We start from the raw sequence: 20317 nt of genomic DNA, 5'->3' as shown, positions 1-20317 counted from the left end.
TTATTTTCCAGTGCTATCTGTGTCAGGCTGGAACATGCCCCCAAAATTATGTCATCTCAAAAACAGAAAACTTTTCTTTGATGTTAATCAGGCAATATAATTAGCAGATTGATCATCAGACAAATTTCAAGTAGCAATTGCCACCTGCCTCCCTTTAGATGGGTCTTCAAGCTTTTAAAGAGTTGAAACTTAGTGGCTGAGGGATGTAAATCGAGACATTCAAAGCCTTGTTGGCGAATTTCATCATGGAAAAGGTATTCCTCAAGCCCTCCTGAGATGGGATGTTCTAGTTTGCATCAAACAAACTAAGTATTACAGCAGTCTGACAGCCATTTCTCTCAATCTCTGGCTTAAAATTAATTAGAAACAAATCCAAAAAGCTGTTCTCTTCTTTTCCCCTTTTTTTTCCCCATAAATTCATCAATTGCTATGGTTTGGAGTTTTTGCTTTGAGACAGTTTAGAAGCTTTCATAAAAATCCAACTCACTCCTGCTCCTGCACTTACCATGGGCAATCTGCATCCAGGGATGCTGGGGAAGTCATGATGCTCCATGTGGTAGCCTACATTGAAGGTGAGCCAGTTCAGAGGTCCGTAATAAGAGTATGTCTCATACCCTTTTAGGAACATGTAGTGTTCTGCTATAAAGTGCCCAGAAATGGGATGAAAACCCAAGCAAAGAATTGTACCTGCTATTAAGTAAATAACAGGTTTGAGCCCCCAGAGGTAGTAAATGATGAGGTCTATAGAAAACTGGACGAGAGCATTAAGGATTTCCATCTGTGTAATTGCTTTGGGGTTCACATACAGTGGTCTCAGGCTGTAGAACAGAGGTTGGAGGATCAGCCAAAGCAGTTTCCGAAGCGGAGTGCAGAAAAACCAGCCCTCAAAGTCTGTGGGAATGTCCACGTCCAAGCCGTCCCCTCCCAGGTACCGGTGATGGTCAATGTGGTACTTCTTGAAGGAGGCAGAATAGGGGATGCCAATGGGCAAGTTGGCAAAGACTGCAAACCACCGGTTCCACTTGGCCTGCTTGTTCCCAAAGGCCACGTTGTGGGAAATATCATGGATGGCGAGGGTCAGGGAATGGTTGATGCAACCCCCAAATGCATAAGCCCAGAAGAAAATCCATTTCCAAGATAAGTCTTTCACCAGGTAGCATGCCAGCAGCTGCGTGAAAACCATTCCAGATACAATCCACTTTAAATGTGGATCTGGTCCCATCAGAGCCTTGATCTCTGGATACTTTGCTAAAGGGAAAATGCAGAGAAAAACTTGCTTAGATCATAATTAGGTAAACACAATCACCACTGTGACTCTGTTTTCATCACACTTTTGAGGCCCTGGTTTTAAAAAAGGCTAATTCCAAAGTAGGGTTGCCACTATGGTGAAAGTTTTATTAACTCCAGCATCATGTCCAATTGTGATTGGTATTGACATATATATAGACATATAAAAAAATACCCTGATGGTCTCTCTGTGGCATCATGTGCCTTCCCCACATACTGCTTCACAATGATGAGTAGAAGTATGCCAAATCCCACAGGATTTAAGCTCTAAGAAACACCTTCTGTCATGTTTTTAAGTTTTTAATGTCCTTTTGTATTTTGTTCAGATGTTATTTTCCACTAAAGGGATACTACTTCATTCTTTGTAGCCCTTTTCAGACTGTTGTTTCAAACACACAAGCAGAGGAGAGAGCTGAGCAACAGGCTCACCAGGTTTTGCTTTGTGGTTAGATGACAAACACATCATTTAAAAAAAAAATTCCTAATTACTTGAGTGTTTACCAGTGTTCACAACAGGTACAACTCTTCACACATGGTAACAGCACAATAAAGTCAGTAATATTATTAGGATTTTGTAAGGCATGGAAAATTTTTCTGTTCCCATGTCACATACCAAAAGCAGGCATAAAAGCCACATAGATTATCATACAACAGCTTCATGAGGCCTCACAAATACTGCAGTACAGTGTCAGAGAGACATGGGCTAGGTTTCCAAGTCTGACTCATGTCAGCCCAGGACCAGCTTACTGATCTGCAATCCCACCAGACATTCATTTGACCTTTAAAAAGAAAATAAAATACAGAGTACAACCCATCCTCTAGGTGCTGTTCACTGATTTACATCTCCTCTTTGCAAATCCACACTTCTCACTTCCAGTATTAACTTGCAATGATTCTTTCTGCTGCCTTATGGCTTTTACCCATATACTGACCTCCCTCCTTTAACTAATACTTTGCATTTCTCAGTAATTGCAGCTTACACAGATAAGTGCATAGAGAAGTCATTCATTCTGAACCCTGAGGTTACACAGTGTCCCTGTGAGTTTCATGGGCCCATTTTATGAATAGAAAAGTAAACATCATCTGACTGTCACAGTATAATACCTATACAATAAAATCAGGTTACAACGATCTGCATCTATGCAGCTGTGTCTACTATAAACAAAGGCTGGAGATCATACATGTAATTTATATGACCTTGAAAGCAGTGGCAGATACTCAGTGCTGGATGCAGAGAAGGTTTTTGTAGAAGTGAACCCTGAGAAGTTTACAGAAATTCAAAGACATGAAGTGCTACTTAAAGAAGCAAGTGAATGTGGTCATGCTCTGCAACCATTCCAACAACCCTTAAGCCTCTTGGCCAACTTCAGCCCATCTTGACAGAAATTAGAGATTACAAAGATTAGAAAAGTGCTGTGGAAGATGAAGACAAAGGAGATATACTCAAATCTTGTGAGGACAAGGAGGCCAAGATGTGTATTCAGGCAAGAGAGAGATTTTCTAAGTGCTGGGAAAGCTGTAGTGAAAGTTCACATCTTTCTAAAGTCAGTCAAATTATCATGACAAAAATCTGCAGAAAATCCAGTGGGTTTTTTTTTTTTGTTTTGATGTTTTGCTTTTCTGTAGCTGTTTTCACCATTCTTGAAATTATATTTTTCACACCAATAAAGTTAACGTGCCAAAAAGTTGTTCTCTAGTACCTGAATAGGTACTAAAATTTTACACAAAGTCCTGCTTATGCAAAGCTCACTCTAAAGTATAACAATATAATGACCTGGTCAGAAAGACTGTTACAGACATGCAGTTTAATGTAGCTTAATCTCTTCCTTAGGGGCATCTGTCCAAAAGCCAGAAAACTCTTTAATAAGTCAAGCCACCCCAAATGTTGTCACATCATGCTGCTGGTAGAGATAAGTTACTGCAGTCACCAGAAGAGACGAAATGTAAAACAACCAAATCTGTTCCTCAGCCTGGTCAAATTGAGGCCACATTGACCCTTCCCCCCCTCCCCCCCCCAAAAAAAAAAAAAAAAAAAAAAAAAAAAAAAAAAAATTTTAATGGGATGGGAAAATTGCTTATAAATGCTTCATACTGTCATTTGGAAATAATGGAAGTTTTTGACTTATTTCTTTCTGTGGCAGCCAACAAGGACTGTAGATTCCATTTAAAATGTTCCAGAGCAGTTGCTGCCAAATGGCAGCAACAGTGTGTGCAAGCAGCAATGCAGGCGGGTTGCACTTATCACAGGTGACAGCTATTAAGTAACTTGCCAGGGTTTAATATTAAATTCAATACATGATTAACTCCAACAGTAAATTTTTGCATACTAGTCAAACCACAATACTGTGGCTGTTTATCATTAATACTGATAAAGCCATCCTGTTTCCATGGCATGGAAAAATTTCAGGTTTCTTCTCATGGAGAAACCATGGCTTGGGCAGGGGGGTGGTGCTGGTGCTGGTGTAGATGTGCAACAGTGCACGAGGATGACTTTTCTGTCTCCAAGATCAGGACACTGCCAAAGCAGCACAGGCACTTTAGTACAGTAGGCAAATATAGTCACCAACTCTGCCCAGACAGCTCCACAGTCTCTCTGCTCCACGATGATAACAGACAGCATTCCCCACTCTCACAAGTCAAGAGAGAACAAATGCTGCAAGTATATTTTCAGAAGGGTTCACAATTCTGAAAAAAAATTGAATTAATTTACTGAATTAACTTCTCACAGAGACCACTCTGCTGTTCTATTCGAGAGGCAGGTCCCACTCACCCAAGTGCCTAAACTGACAAATTAGTCTGACTGTATTTTGTTCTGTTGATGTGTCACTCTGGAAATCCAAGAGCACTCACCATAGCCCTACAGTGATCCTCAGTTAGGGCTGGAGCAATTGCTCCTGGACAGGCCATTGGTTGCCATGTCCTGCTGTTCCAGCTCCCTCAGGGGACAGAAAATGCCTTGTTCTGAGCTCTCACACATCCTCTGTCCTACTGACCCTGTCCCTGAGATAACTCAGGCAAGTCCCAGTGATGGCACCAGACACAATTTCTCATTTATGTGACACCAGATACTTCACACTTGCACATTTTGGTACACATGAGATTTGAAAGGGAGCAAGAGCAGGACCTGTCCATAGAGACAGTGGTGATAGAGGTTTAAAGGAGCAGCAGCCTTGTCCACACTCATGAGAAACTAGCAGTAAAGAGAAGAAACTTATTTCCTAATTTTTCTTTCTTTTCACCCCAAGTGCAGCATACTGATACAGTCAAAGTGGACACACTCCTCAGTACAAGTCATTTTGAAGGTTCGTTAAAGGTAAGGAAGAAAAAAAATATGTGATACTGCTGTCCTGGACTACATTCCATTGATTATGAGTCCCTGCCAAAACAGATAAAAGAGACACCAGGCACAGGATATAAGCTTTACTACTCCATGTCCTATGCTGGAGCTGGTATTTGTACCAAATAAATTTTTAAAAAAACCAGAAGAAGACAGTTTACTAACATTATAGTGTTTTGCCTTGTAGCAGCTCAGCTCAAAAACATGCTTATAAAAGCACAGCACACCCAAGTCCTCAGTGAACAACATGGACAAGTTGGAGCAAGTCCAGAGGAAGGCTATGAAAATTGTCAGAGGGCTCAAGCATCTCTCCAATAGGGAAAGGCTGAGAGAGTTGAGAATGGAGGCTGTTCAGCCTGGAGAGGAAAAGTCTTTAGGAAGGCCTTATTGCCTTTCAACATCTAAAAGAGGTTTATAGGAATGATGGGGACTGACTGTTTAGTAAGGCTTGTTGTGATAGGTCCAAGGGGTAATGGTTCCAGGCTAAAAGAGGAGACAATTAATTTAGACATAAGGAAGAATTTTTTTACAATTAAGGTGGTGAAACACTATCACAGGTCACCCAGAGAGGCTGTAGACACCCCATCCCTAGAAACATTCAAGGACAGGTTGGTTGAGGTTCTGAACAACTTGGTACTCAAACTATCCTATGATTCTATGATTAATTCTAGGATTAATTCAAGCAATGTCAAGACACAGATAGGATACACAGAAGACAGTATGCATGACAACACCTTCTGGTTTTTCACAGCCTCCTGTGAAAAAGCCCCTCCAGTACGCAAAATAATAAGAAACGTTTTTGGCCCAGCTAATTACACTGAAGTTTTATATGTCCAACATGCAAGGACAAGTGTCTTAATCCTGTATTTGTCACCCACAAGCTTCTAAACAGCTTAATGCTAGCTGGTCCAAGAGCAGTGGGTCACCCAGAAGTGGCCACCAGAGGGAAAGTACCACAGTGGTGCCACTCTGCCGGTGTCAACAGAGGTGGATGATGTCAGCACATCACTATGTCAGCACCTGTTTGCTTACATTTGTTTATTAGCTAGTTCAGAGTAAAGGGATGCAGAAATACTAGAAAGAGGGCTTCCAGCTCCTTCTGAAACAAAAATCTGCAATACAGACTAGGCTGAAGCCTTGGGTTGCACTTAATACATTTCCCACAGAAGACCACAAATGCCTAAATCACTTTCTGCCCATGTGATTTATTTCAAAGGTGATGCCCACAGGAAATTGGCACGAGCACTGGGACAGCAGCTCTTCTGGGTGCACTCATCAGAGGATGTGCACAATCAGGGGTAGCACTGTGCCCACACACTGCAGCATAAAGGGCAAACAGTTTCGTCACCAGAAGCACATGTAGTTCAGAGCTTTGATTTAAGCTAAGGATATAACATATTGCATATTTCAAGTAGATACAACTTATCAGAATTTTCATAAATGGGAGGGTTAAAAAGGCAACAAAAGAGACAGCCAGAAGAAATAGCAGATTAATCTCTAAATAAGAGAGCAGGGCTGGAAGCTATACTCAGATTAGCTAAATGCTAAAATAAAATTAATTTTGGCGCTTTTTGTTGTTGTTGTTTGTCTGTTTTTTGGGATTTTTTTGTTCTACCCCTCCCCATGGGCTAACATCTCAGACTTCCTACAGGGTAAAGTACATATAAAACACTTGCACCATCTCCACTCCAAAATAACTTGCTAAAGAACTAATTACACAACTATTAAGCATTCTTGGATGTTAGATCATATTCAGATGTTCCTGGTCTATCCTGAGCAACAGATTCCACTCTCATCCTCAGCAGCAAACAAGTGCTTGCCTAAGGATCCTGTGAAGCAAGACATTTTCTGACCAACTTACAGTAATTTTATAAAGTTAGATTCAGCCCATGGCACAAATATGACCTCACTCTTCCCATGTCACAACATACTGCTCATTGCTTGCATTTGGGAAATTGTTTGGAGGTGAAATGACCATATATTGTATGATTATGGTGTTACCTGCATTTAAGCAATGATATTTTTCATCTCTCAAGAGTGAAAAGCCATCAGCACTTCCCACTGAGCAAGAGCATAGTTTCTCCAAGTCTTTTGGTCCAAGAAATCCTTACTGACAAAAAGTAGAAATCCTATTTCTACTAGATGCCCTCTATGTAGATGTTTTATTTCCTCCTAATAGCATTTTTGTAACTGTACAGAAAGGCTAAGAGATCTAGATAAAAAACTTTTCCATCAGGAAGGTTTAACCAGATCTTTCCCTAACAGAGCTTACTGCAGCATTACACAAATCCCAGCCCTGACACAAGGCAGTAACAGGCTTTTCATAAACAAGACAGGGAGAGAATAGCAATGAAACAATTCCATTCCATAAACTGAAAAGCGTGAATAACGTGTTCAGAAACATGTATAACGTGATCGGGGTCGAAGTGCCAGCTTGGCAAGAGATCTCCACTCTAAGTCAGAAGCAGTTGCACCCAGACAGTACTAAAGCACAAAGCTACATTTTAATACCTAGATACTACAAAGTGATAAGAGAGGAAGTAGCTCCTCTCTCTTGGGCAAAATGTTGGTCTATTTGCTGGAATAATTATAGCCTTTATAAATCACAACTCTCATCTAGTGAAACACTGTCCTGCCACAAAGCCAATTTCCAGCCAGCCCAGTTGATAAACACTGCTCATAGCTCTGCAGCTCAACTGGAACCGATTGCTCAGAGAAACTGTGGATGGCCCATCCCTGGAAACATTCAAGGGCAGGTTGGATGGGGCTCTGAGCAACCTGAGCTAACAAAGGATGTCCCTGCCCAAGGTAGGGAGACTGGATTCAGGGAGTTCTCATTCAGACACAGTCACCGACTACAAAAGTCTTACAGACACCTGGGCTATTAACTCTTAAGCCAGGACAAACAACTTTGTGATGGACGTTTTTTACCTGTCAGATGCTCTACAGGAACAGATTAGAGCAACAGCCCAGGAAACACCACTTATGTAGAAAAAAACTGCCTTATGTGGTTGTCAGTTTGCCCATTTTTTTTCCCCTAACAAATAATTTCCATTTGTATTTAAATCCAAGTAGCCATGCCTGAGAGAGACCAACATTTTAAAAAGCTGCAGCCCAGAGAACAATCAAGTTTCAGTGCTTAGCAACTAAATCATTAACCCATTGGGAAGGAAATACTTCCTTTACCAGCATGGAATGCTGTCCCCAAGGCATTGCTGTACGTGAAAATGTAAAATACATGGATTTTTATAGATATTTGTTTCTATGTATTTAAGATTCTTACTGTGTACTCCAGCTTAGTAGACACTAAACACTTTGGTAACTACATAGTCTGAATACTAGGTGACCTCTAGGCTCTGAATAATGGAGTGAGGATCATTATACAAACATTATGTGGGATACTATGATAGTTTCAGTAACTTTTGGTAACGTTTTGGTATTTGTGACATTAGTTTTATAATCCATTCTGCGTTATCAGACACAGATCATTCATGTGTCGCTTTCCACGTTGTATTTCTCTGTGCCCTTCCTTCTACTCCCACAGCTGGGGCAGGGAAGCTGTAAAGAAGGAGATGGACCTTGATTCCAACTGCTTGTTCTTAAAGAGGGGCTGGGCAAACGGTCTGCAAGTGTGCCACTGAAGAGTCCTGAGAAGAGTTTGCTGGAACAAGGGAGTCAAAGCACCTCCCAGCAGCCTCATTGTGGTTTGCACGCCCCATTCTACAGCACAACCCAAAGGCAAGAGAGCAGCAAAGGCAGACCCCACTCTCCTATCCCTGGCTCACCAAAATGTACTCCCCTTGGCTGAAGGGATGAGGAGCACAACACCAAGAAGCATCACTTGCTATACTAATGTAATTTGACTATCATGATTACATAGTAAAATAATTATTATTCTCCTGGATGTAATTCAAACCTGGACGTGGATATTCCACCACTGCAACTACACCGGAAATGTTTTTGTAATTTAGATTAATCCTGGATTAATCTGTAAGATTGTGGGGGAGTTAAAGAACTGCACCTAATTAGCATATACCTTGTGCAGCAACTCATTCAGAAGCTCCACCGCCTTTTTTATATAAGTTCTTAAGAAACTTTATCCAAATCTTTAGAGAGAAGAAAACAAAACGGCCAACCCACTGAAATAAAAAGAGGGGAGGAAATAAAAATCTTTTTTATTAATAAGAAGTTGAAAATGTATCTTCAGGAGATACACAGCAATACTATGTGAGAACTCTGAATTATCAGTTATTCTCAAAAACAATCTTCAGAATAGCCCAAACCCCCGTCTCCCGCCAAAATAACCCTCCTCACTCCGCACTCCTGTGCGCAGTTTAGCGCTGTGAGTACAACACAATCCAGGAGTGAGTGTACCTTGTCCCCGACAGGAGCGGGGACTCGCTGTTGCTCTCGGGCAGCCCCGAGCCGCCCGCCCGTTCTCTCCTGCCCTGCCGAGGCCCCGGAACACGTGCCCGCGGGAGGGCTCCAGCCCGTGCCCGGGGCACACCCGGCCAGGACCCCCCGACGGCCGCGGCCGCTCCCGGGGCGCGGTGCGGACGGGCGGGCGCTGGGCACGGCCCGTGTCACCCCGCTGCCACCCGGTGACCCGACTGGGCGCCCACAGCATCCCTGCCGCTGCCGCCAGAAGGCAGAGAGTCGGGAGCGCTACGCTCCTAGGGGGAAACACCCACCAGCCCACCGGGCTGCGGCACTCGCCCTCCGCAGCCTGGACCGGCCCGAGCCGCCCCGACACCGGCGGTCCCGGCGGGGACCCCCCGCCCGTCCCGTCCCGTCCCGTAGCGCAGCCCAGCCCGGCTGCCCGAGCCGCCGCGGCCGCTCCCGGGCTCCCCGTCGTACCCAGGATCTCCTTCCTGCGCTGCGTGTGGGGCTGCTCCGTGTAGACCCACTGGAAGTCGTCGCGGGTGACACGGTTCCCCATGGCTCCGGCTGCGCCCCGCGCCGCGCCGCGCTGCCCTTATAGCTCCGCGCCCGCGGAGGGGCGGCTCCTCCGCCCGCCCCCGCCCCGGCCGCCGCGGGCGGGCCCCGGGACAGCTCCGGGTGGCAGGAGCCGGCAGAACCCCTCCGGGATGTCAGGGGCCGTCCAGCGGGATGAGGGTGCCCCGGGGAAGACTTCAGGGGACAAGGAACCGGCGGCCGAGGCTCGCTGTGCTGTAGGGAGCTCTGAGACAGCAGGGAGAGGTGTGTGAGGTGTGTGGGGTGTGTGAGGTGGGTGTGTCTGCAGGGCAGTCAGTAGGGATTGTTATAAATGGATCCCCGCCGTGCTCTGCCAGCACCAGCGCCACATCCATCCCCGCCTGGGGCGGCTCCAGAGCACAAAGGGAACTCCAGCGCTGCAGGTGCCCGGGCACTTCCCAGACACAGTAATCCAAACGCCATAAATCCAGAGACAAAGCCCTAACAGAACCGTAGATCAGGGCAAAGCCCAGTTGTGTGAGCTCCTCCCAGGGGTGGAAGACCTAGAACAGTACAAAGGCAACCAACTGCTGACATACATTTCCTTGGCGCTCCGACAACCTTCGCGAGCTGCCCTTGGCTGCGTCACACTCCACTCCAGGTAGTCTGCGGCCCATTTCCCAGTACTGTCCCCGCTGGAGCAGCAGGAAATCACACTGCTACCTTGGTAACAAAACCAGGCAAGGGATTTGCTAACCTTAAAACTAGGGTAACCTCATGTACCTCTCTAGCCTCTCTGATTCACAGTTACACTGTGATGTTTCTACACACATTACCCAAAATTAAAGTGCTGTCCTTGTTCCCACTACATTCTTTTGCAAGCCCATACCTGACCTCCTGTCCATCTTCACTCATTATCCCTATCATTAGTCCTTCCAACGACTTCATCACATGTGGATCAACTCCAAATTTATTTAATTCTGTTTCAGTACGAAATTCTCTAGCACCCTTACTTCTGCCCTACCCTAAAAAATGCCTATTAGGGATGGAAGTTAAAAGGGACAAAAAAAAAGCAACCTTGAAAATATGAGATGTGAATATTTTTCAGCAAGAATTTTTGCCTACAAACACTGACAACACTATCACCTCTTATATTACCCTAGTGGAACTATTTAAGATCTCTTGGTAGAACAGTTACACTAAGGGCTAAAAAACAACAATGAAACAACCCACAAACCCAAAACCCTGATGCTTGACTGCTAGAAAGATTTAGAAGACTTTTTTAAGAGTTGGAGATTTTTCCCTGTCTAAATCATAGAATCAGCTGAGTTGGAAGGGATGCACAAGGAGTCCAACTCCTGGCCTTACACAGGACCATCCACAAACAATGCACTTAGGAGTATTGTCCAAACACTTCTTGAACTCTATCAGGCTGGTGCTTTGACCACTTCCCTGGGGAGCCTGTTCCAGCCCAACCACACTCTGGGTGAAGAACCTTTTTCTAATATCCAACCTAAACCTTCCCTGACACAACTTCAGGTCATTCCCTTGAGTCCTGTCACTGGTCACTGCAGAGAAGAGACCAGTGCCTGCCCCTCCTCTTTCCCTTATGAGGAAGTTGTAACCGCAGTGAGGTCTCCCCTCAGTCTCCTCCAGGCTGAACAGACCAAGTGACCTCAGCTGCTCCTCATACAGCTTCCCCTCAGGGCCCTTCACCATCTTTGTTGCCCTCCTTTGGATGCTCTCTTCTAGCTTAAAATGTAAACCCTTGAATGATGAATGGTGCAAAGCAGGTAGAGTGGAAGGAATATGGTGTAAAGGGAAACAGTTTTGCCCACAGCAGGAGCAGGAGTTTAACCACTTTGCTGTTACAGCTCAGCTCTCTCTGGAGTACAATAGTTTTTTCACTATTGCTCCAGCACAAGGTTGGTGTTTGCCCATGAAATTGCAGTGTCCAACCCAGACAAGGGACTGTTAATCCAAGTTAAAGTTATTATGTGTTTCTAGAAGAAATGGATTGTTCAGAGAGCAGATCCATCAGTATCTCAGCCTAAACCCTTAATTAGCTCAAACGTTTTGGTGTGTTGACAGTATTGGTGGAGAAACCTAAGACACTAAATGTGATGACATCCTTCAGTCACTTCCTGCTCAGGTGTGCTGAAGGTGACTAAAGAAGAAATTAGTGGGGCAGTCCGTGCAGTTACAAAGAAAACAAATATGACTTCACCCCAAAGCTCGTCCAATAGGACAGTGCTATTACATGTGGTAAGCTGCACATGGAAACTTAAGTATCTCCTTTGTAGGCAAACAGCATCTCCTTCATGTAGCTCATTACTCGAGACTCAACCTGACCACATAAGAAGAACAGAAAACTTTTCTGTCTCCAGTGAGTTGGCATCTGGTTTTGAGAACAGAATTTCATGCTTTATATTTCTGTAATAAGCCAAACAAATAATACTAATTCAAGAGTAATTGTGAATGCCAGACAAACAAGAAACACCAGCTTTACATCGTCTTCTAGGATTAGCAAAAGTATTACCCAGTTCTGACTATTTGGCATCCTTAGTTTTACAGCATCCTAGTAAAATCATTCACAATGGAAAAGGGAAGGAGGGGTGTTAATGGCATCTAGGAATAATAGCCCTTTTAATGAATACTGTAATGACTGTGAACTCTACAGATTCACAAAGTCACTACACTTTACACAGTTCAAATGTGCTTCAAATGGTCAGGTTGTCTCAACAGTAGCCTCCCGTTCTTATTTAATTTCCCATAGTTGTTTGGGATTTCTGGGAACTATTGGGAAGCCTAGCTGAGGGAAATTCCTAGCACACTCAGGAGGAAGAGCACAGCTGCTGACTCTGTGCAAGGTACCATCAAAATATCTCATTTACATAGTTTTAAGTACACATCACACTAATCTCCAGCATCCTAGGGAAAAATAGACAAAAAATCCTTTTCTCCACTGAGGACGTGGCCTATAATATACAGCTCTGAAGCAAGACATACTGGTCCACACTTCCATACAACCAGACAGACTCACCCTTCCTCACCCAAAGGTGCTTATCCATCAGCTGGCTTCCCAGCATGAGCGTATTTCTGCTACAGAACCCAGTTACTTCTTTTTTTCTGTTCATGGAAAGGACAGGTGACAGAGTAAATACAGCAGGAACACCTGCACACGTCTCCTAGTGCCTACTGCCAGCCTTGGGAGTTTGAGGTGTATTAATTCTGCCCTGGTGTGCAGGTCTTAACTCCTCTTCTTGTGGTTGCCAACAACTAATCTTTGTTAAAGTTGTTGTTCTGGAACTAAAATAAAGTTGTCTAGGAATTTTATCTCTTGATAAAATGTTTTTCCTCTAAAGGAAGAGCTCCACATCCCATGATAGACTTGTATTTTCAGTTACTGCATTACCTACTTTCTTCTCTGTCTGTATAAACTGGACCTTCTTTCATTACCAGAAGAAAATAGCTATAATATTTGCTTTTCTATTGAAGATTTTGCTGTCGTTTTAAATTGGGTATCACTCTCTGACTTGATGCAACTACTGCCAACATTTGCCACGTGAGGTACTTTATTGAAAAAGGTCAGATTTTCACAGACAGCATAGTTTGTAGATGAACCATGTCAAGACACACCCACACCGAAGTAAGCTCAGGAGAAACAAATTGCCAAGAGGAGCTCGTTTGTTTTCTCCTCTCACCTGCGCTGACCCTTCCCGCGGTCATCCTGGATTTCTCTTTCCACTGGGTTAGTTCTGTGCTAGAGCTGTGAGTGGAACTGACCAAACAAAGGTGCTGAGGAGCTGGTGCAGGAGCGCGAGGAGGAGAAAGGCGTGTTCCTTTTGGCGCTGTTACACTGTTGGATACACTCGGCTGTATTATGTGTGAGCGGTTCCCAAGAGCCCCGTGTGCCCAGCACTCGGGACCCCTGGGGGATGCTGCCCGGTCACGGTGTCCCCGCCGGAGCGCTGCCCAAAGGAGACGCGAGGATCCGAGGAGCACACAGCTCTCCAGGAGAACGGGCTCGCTGCTGCTGCCCACGTTCAGCGCTCCTCCCCTGCCCAGTCTCCCGGCACCCGACCGGCGCGGGGCCGCATCACCCCCCGCCTTCCGCAGCCGGCCCTGCGCAGAGCTCCAGCCGTGGGGACGCTCCTGTCGCAGCCCGGGAGCAGCGGGAAGCGCACGGGAGGCAGCGCGGGCTGCACCGGCACTCGCACGGAGAGGGGCGCGGATGCCGCAGGGGCCGGGGCTGGGGGCGGCCGAAGGGCTCCCAGAAGAGCTCCGCTGCAGCCGGGGCTGGGCTGGCCCGTCCCGCGCCGTGCCGGCCGCTCATGCGGGCTGGGAGCGGAGCCGGGAGCGGAGCCGGGATCGGAGCCGGGATAACCCCGGTGCCCCGTTCCTCGGCCGCCCCGGCGGGCACAGCGCGCCCCCTGCCGCCGCCGCGCCGCCACCGCGCCCCGCCCCGTCCCCGCTGTGCCCCCAGACAGACACACCATTTCTGTCATCCCAAAGGTCCCCCGCCCCCCGAAGGGAACGGCGACCACCGAAGGGTGCCTGAGGAAGGGCTCACTTCGCGAGGACGACGGAGTTGGTTTAGTGGGTCTCGCTTCCTACAGAAATACGTCCTTAAGGAATTTAAAAATGTTTTGTCTGGAGGCTGGCAAATGCGGGGCTGCTGTAACTAACGATACCACTGTGATCCAACGCATAATGTATTTAGACAGATCGCTCCTGCAGAATTCACATGGAAACAATTTCCTCTTCTAGATAAATATTTTTGTTCCTCGTGACACATTTATTTTCTTTTCTAAAGAATCACAATCTTTCTATAAAGTAATTTATTCCACGGAGTGGTTTATGTTGTCCAGAGGATTTGCAATTGCTTTCTCTCACAAGACATATTTGCTGTTACCATAAGTACTTCCCCCATGGACAGCTTATGCCACCATCCCTGCATTTCTGGGCATGCCAGGAAGCTTTACTAGCATCCTAAAACAAACTCCTGAGTGGAGCGTGAGAACTAGACTTCTATTCCACAGCGAAAATTTAAAACACAAGAAGTAGCAATAACGTTTGTCACCTCCTATCCAAATACGAGAACCTAAGGGGGTCACTGTGAACGAATTATCAGAATTATGAGAGAACGTGGGTCCGGTGAAGAAAACTTCTCTTCTTTCCCTCTAGCCATCGATGCCACTCTTCTCTGAAAGCTGAAGAGTGTACTGTACGTCCCTACTGTACACCGCTGCTCTGTGTGGCAGTGCCCTCCGGACTGCAGCTCACCCTCGCTGATCTGCTTTCCCAAACATATTTCCCGATACTCAGGTTTCAACCCGATGCACTTAAAACCTTTCATTTGAGCTCTGCTGAGCTCACTTCTGACAATAGGAGTGACACGGGGTTAAGAGGGGTACTTGTTCAGCCTCTTGAAGTCAGAGACTAAACTTTGAGTAGAGGAAGAAAAAAGCCACTTGAAAATGTCTCGCTGTGTGTGGATGTAGTGTGGATGTGTAGGAAGAATTGCTTCTGCAGGAAACAGTGGGAGAACAACTTTGATAACAAACTGTACTGAATTCCAAAGATTATGTCATACAGTCTATTTTTATTTTTAAGAAATATTTTTAGTTAGTATTTATATCGTGGCAACATATATAGACCCTCCAAGATGGACTAGGGCTTGACTATAAATTCACGAAGTGAAATTACAGTCCTTCTTCTGATGAGTTACAAATCCTTCTAGTATAAGCACAGTAGAAAACCCATTGATCAGCTTTGCCCATATCTAAAGAGTATAAGGTTTTGCTCATAGTTCAGCAAACTGTCGGTGGAGTCACAATATCTATTTCTTCATGGAAACCTAGCTAAGTTGGTTTAATTAAAATAATAATAATAATAAAAAACCCACCAAACACAACTGCTCTTGGGCTTCCCTTGATATTGCAGCATTTTATACCTTATTTATTCATTTTTATTTAGCATTGTTCATATCAATCTATTTTTCGTTTAAAATGAATTATTAACTCTAGGACTACATCTTCCTTAATGCTACTGGGATCTATCTGATGACTTCAATAGAAGCCGAGAGCTGAGCACTTTCCAGCATCAGGTCTGTAACCCAAGGGAATGCATATGCGGGAGAAGAGATAAGGAAGCCCAGCTATTTGCAGGACAATCAGCATGAATAGGAGCTGCAGATTTGCTCCCTGGCCCCAGGGAGCAGTGGGAGCAGTTAGGACACGCATTCACATACATTGCGTGTGCTGGCAGGTGTGAAATCGTACCATGCTGGCTCAACTAATAGGTATTATCTCCCCAGAAATTTCTGCTTTTTGTGTTGTATACAATTTGCAAGATACGGACTATTCAAATGTCCACACACGTCCTGTGTTGGTGTAATATGACTCCTTCATGAAGACTGAGGCTTTTTGGAAGGGTAGTTTCATACTCTCAGCCATAAAAGCAGGAATGGAGAACAAAGACTTCATTTATGATCATCAGGTTTAAAACTCAATAATAATTATTTGTATTTTCCATTCATAATTAAAGGGCTAAACGTTTCTGGAGTGAGGATTAGTCCCACTGATTCATGTATCCTTTCATATGGTAAGAAAAACTAATTATATGATCTTATCCTTACAACAAAAAACCTGTTAATGAAACGGGTGATTAATGACCATAACTTAGAAATTAGTTTGGACTGGTGGCATTCCAAACCCTCTCTCTCCGTCACTTTGCAAGATGACTGATGAGAGAAAATCCTTCCTCACCGTGCTCAGCCTCAAAAACACAAGATGACAAATGTAGGAGAGCACTATAAATCTCAGTAAACTAATTAGTGTAACTTTGTTAGCTGCTTGGCTTGCTACTAAGAGCAGAATCTCTACTAGGATGTGAAACAGCAAGGAAAACAATGGTTATTAAAAGTATCAGAAAGGGAAACAGAAAAGAGGCATACACAGAGTTCACTGTTTGTTTCCAGTCAGGGCAGCAAGCAGAACCTTATGCTTATAATGAAGCTTCAAATGCGTTATGTAGGAGTCCATACACAAATTGGGATCAGGGACTTCCCTCATGTTTAATTAGCAATCTGAGGAGAGAGGACAGCGACATTTGTAGCAGAATGTAGTGGGCCATAAAGCCAGGCATGGTGGCAGGTATATTAGATCAGCTGGAGATGAAGAAGCTAAATTATGAAGGAGGCTAAATTATGAAGGACTGTAAAGGTAAAGTTAAAATCACATTTCCTGCAGAGCTGCAAAGAGCTAGGACAAGGACTCTGGGAAGATGGTATAGCTAATTAACATTTTACTTAGTGAATTACTTTAATGGCATTGTAAATCCCAGTTTAAATTTCTTCCCGAGCTAAGTTTTGGTTGTTTTTTGTTTTTCCTCTTCAAAACTTCTCCTTTTTAATTGATTAATAGGCCATTCTAGATGAAGATAACAAAGAAAACCTGCTATCTTGATTTGGCAGAACTTATTCATTAGTCCTAGATAAGTCATTAACTGCTGTTAACAAGAGTACCCTTTGTCGTTAATTATTGATTTTCGTTTCCTCCAGTAAGTGACTTTCTATCTGGTCTTTTTTATACCAGAGCAAAAAATATCTTAAGAGCTATCCGTGTCTCATATTTAACTAGAAATGTAAGTATTATCTATTTACTGATCGATGTTGGTTTACAATGGGAAGGTTAATCTTTCTTTCTTAAACATTAGACGAGTAGTTTGTGTGAGAAAGGTAAGGAAAAATAGGGTATCAGGATTTTCCAAAACAGTGAATTTGAAAGGCTGGGTGAAACAAACCAGGAAAAGGGTGTGTTAACCCTGCTAGAGGCAAGAGAGAAGGCTGTAGATGCTGGCTGTGAAAATCTCACTTATCTCACAAGTTTCACACTTCAAATATCTTCCCTTTGTTTTGATGTAAAATGAAGAAGGCAGGAATAAGACTTTTTAAAAAAATCACCCCAATATTGATTATTTTGTTAATTCACTGGTACTTTGTGAAATATTACCCTGTTTTGTGTGGCTTTTCTTTTCTTAAAATACATCAGACTTTGTATTTGCCAAGTAATTATTTCCAGAAGAACAGCACTACCTAGTATGCACTAGGTGCAGCTGAGATAAGGGTCAGGACAATTAGTTCTGTACTATGAAACAAGAAACAGCTCTTCACATGAATATCACACTGCCAGATACTATATACAACGTTGGACTAGTACAACAGTGACAAAACTGTGGTTCTGGAAGCTGTGAACTTCTAGTTCACAACTAGAAAAAAAAATGCACAATAAAAGCATAATATTGATTATGTGGATAATGATGTTGAGTACTGATCATTATCTGGTGATCACATATATGCTGTATAATACATACATACACATATATGTGGGTATATATAAATATATGTATGGAGATAATTTATATTGAGCATATCTGAGAGATAGGTTGTAAGAGTTTTCCCAAACCAGGATACTCCAGTGCCTCAAGCACCCTTTATCTTCTTGTGCTATGAGTAGCACTGAAGATTTCTCTGCAGGTAGCCTGCACTTAACAAATGCTTTAAGTATTCCAGGAACTGCAAAATAAAATCACTTTTTTTTTTTTTTTTTTTTTTTTTTTTTTTTTTTTTTTTTTTAAAATATAGCCATGTTCTTCTAGCAGTGCCAGTGAAAGGACACAAGGCTACAGGCACAACTTGAAATACACAAAGTTCTCATTCAACATAAGGGAAGAACTTCTTTCACGGGAACAAGTTGCCCAGAAAGGCTGTGGACTCACCACTACTGAAGATACTCGAAGCTTGGTTGAACACAACCCAAAACAATTTGCTTTATCTGACCCCACTTTTGAGCTGGGGCTTGAACTGGAATTTATCTAGAGATCCCTTGCAATCTCGGCTCTGCTCCTCTGTGATACTGTGAAACTGAGAAGGTCAATGTCTCTCATTCAGTTTAGTATTTAGTATTAGATTAATTGAAACAAAACATGATTTTTCAAATTCTCTTTGTACGCCATCAATGCACATGGTGGCAGTAACCTGCCTGCAGAACTTTCTGCTATTTATACTTATGTATCTCTTCACCCTAAAACAAGAACCCAGCATGTACCTTCCTCTGTAGTACTTCACGCCAAGTATATGTAAAAGCTAAAAGCCAAAGGAAATTCAGAAGCATAAGAAATGTCTTTTAGAGCATGCATCTTATCTTCTTTTTCCTTCCTCTCCTTTATTTTCCTGCCTTCCTTCTCCTGTGCATGGTACTGGGGGCTCAGGTAAATGTGAATAGCACTAGCTTTTTTAGAACACTACACACCAAAAAGAAAAGAGGTGAGTTCTCAGTAACTGTAGCTTTCTAACCTGTCCAAATGATTTCTGTACAGAACTACTACACTGTTTGTGCTGGCTTTGAAGTTGCCATCTCTTTGAATCCTGAGGTTTTCCCTGCACATTCCAGTGCTAAGAAAAGCAGATATGTGAGTCAGTTCAATCCAAAAGAAGGGAAGGCTTTGAGGACAGCAGAAGCTGGTTTTGTCAGGAGAAAACCCATGACATTTTGTTCTTTCAGTCAGGTGTGCTTGGCACCTGAAACTACTACCAGGAATTTTGCAGTGGCAAGAACGGAGAGTGGAGATAAAACAATGCTGGTGGGTGTGTGCATGTGAAAAGTAGAAATCTGGTTTCTGTAGACTGATGGTGGACTACAATTTCCTGCAGCAGATTTTAAGAAACCAGGGAAGAACACCTCCACCCTCTCCCCCCTCCCAATAAAACAGCTAAATCTGAGGCATCTAGAGTTTACAGAGACTATATATTCCTAAACACTTGTAAAAGATACTTAAAAATAACTTTTATTTCCAACGGATGGTTTCTATTTTTTTAATTAAACCTTTTTACTCCTTGCTTTTTAAATGTGTCTAAGAAACAAATTGGAGTTCTGAGCATGGGGAGCAAAATGGGGTGCATAGGGCAAGAAGATAATAGATTATTTGGATAGGGGACAAAGTTTTCTTTTAAACACCTTTCCACTGGGCAGCTTTCACGTCTTTATTTTTCCTTGTATTTTTTTGTCAAGCTGTTAACGGAAAATAATGTAAGTTAAGCAAATCATCTCATTCAGGATAAAGAGAACACAATTGAAAATTAGGTGATTGTGATACTTACAAACTTGAAAGTGTCTTTCTGTCTGAAATTATATAATTGCTTGCAGTAAAAAAAAAAATAAAAAATAAGAAAACCACAAAAATGAAACAAGATTGTGCAAGATTATTTAACTATTATCACTGACCTGAGCCAAAAATTTTATCTCAATAAACAAGAGACTTGTGACTTTGTTCTTGTATTTGACAAACTAACACTAAAAAAACCCCCTTCACTCAAAATAATCCACTCAGGCACAGTGCCACTTGCTCTGATGGCAATGTCAGCTCTGATGGGAATTCAAGAGCAGGACTGAGTGTGTGTCTAACGTGTAGGTGACATTAATATTTTCTCTATGCAAGCTCAGAATATGAAGTACAACTGAGTGGCGTATTTCTCCTGAAAAAAAAAAAAAAAAGAAGTACACCATAATGACTCACCATTTTTTTTTATTACATGTAACTTTTAGTGAGGGACTAGGGAGACTTCATTCTAATTTTGAAATCTTGTTCTTAGAAGCTACAGAAGCATTTTTCCCACGTTGGTACACTTGTCCTTCCAGCTATAAACAGAGGGGCAAAATTTATGCGTAGAGTTCCGGAAATCTCTTTACAGGATCTAAAAACAGCCTTTCAGTTTGT

General features: G+C 43.3%; 1 protein-coding gene across 7 annotated transcripts in view; it reads right to left on the bottom strand.

Moving 5' to 3' along the window:
- DEGS2 (delta 4-desaturase, sphingolipid 2) overlaps positions 1–20317 on the bottom strand; it is a 28823-nt gene that overhangs the window by 7371 nt on the left and 1135 nt on the right. For 4 of the 7 annotated variants that reach the window (XM_083863707.1, XM_083863708.1, XM_083863709.1 and 1 more), the window contains exons 1-2: positions 9482–9582; positions 506–1248 (exon numbers count right to left, since the gene is read on the bottom strand). In XM_083863707.1, the coding sequence (XP_083719833.1) occupies positions 506–1248; positions 9482–9563 (825 nt within the window). In that variant the 5' untranslated portion in view covers positions 9564–9582. Of the gene's footprint in view, positions 1–505; positions 1249–9481; positions 9583–18319; positions 18465–20317 lie in introns of those variants that run through there. The other 3 variants (XM_083863710.1, XM_083863711.1, XM_083863712.1) reach the window with 2 other exon arrangements.

The sequence above is a fragment of the Zosterops lateralis genome, assembly GCF_965231275.1.
Source record: "Zosterops lateralis genome assembly, chromosome: 6".
NCBI lineage: Eukaryota > Metazoa > Chordata > Aves > Passeriformes > Zosteropidae > Zosterops > Zosterops lateralis.
The sequence above is the reverse complement of the archived record's forward strand: the minus strand, read 5'-3'. Positions and strand labels throughout refer to the sequence as shown.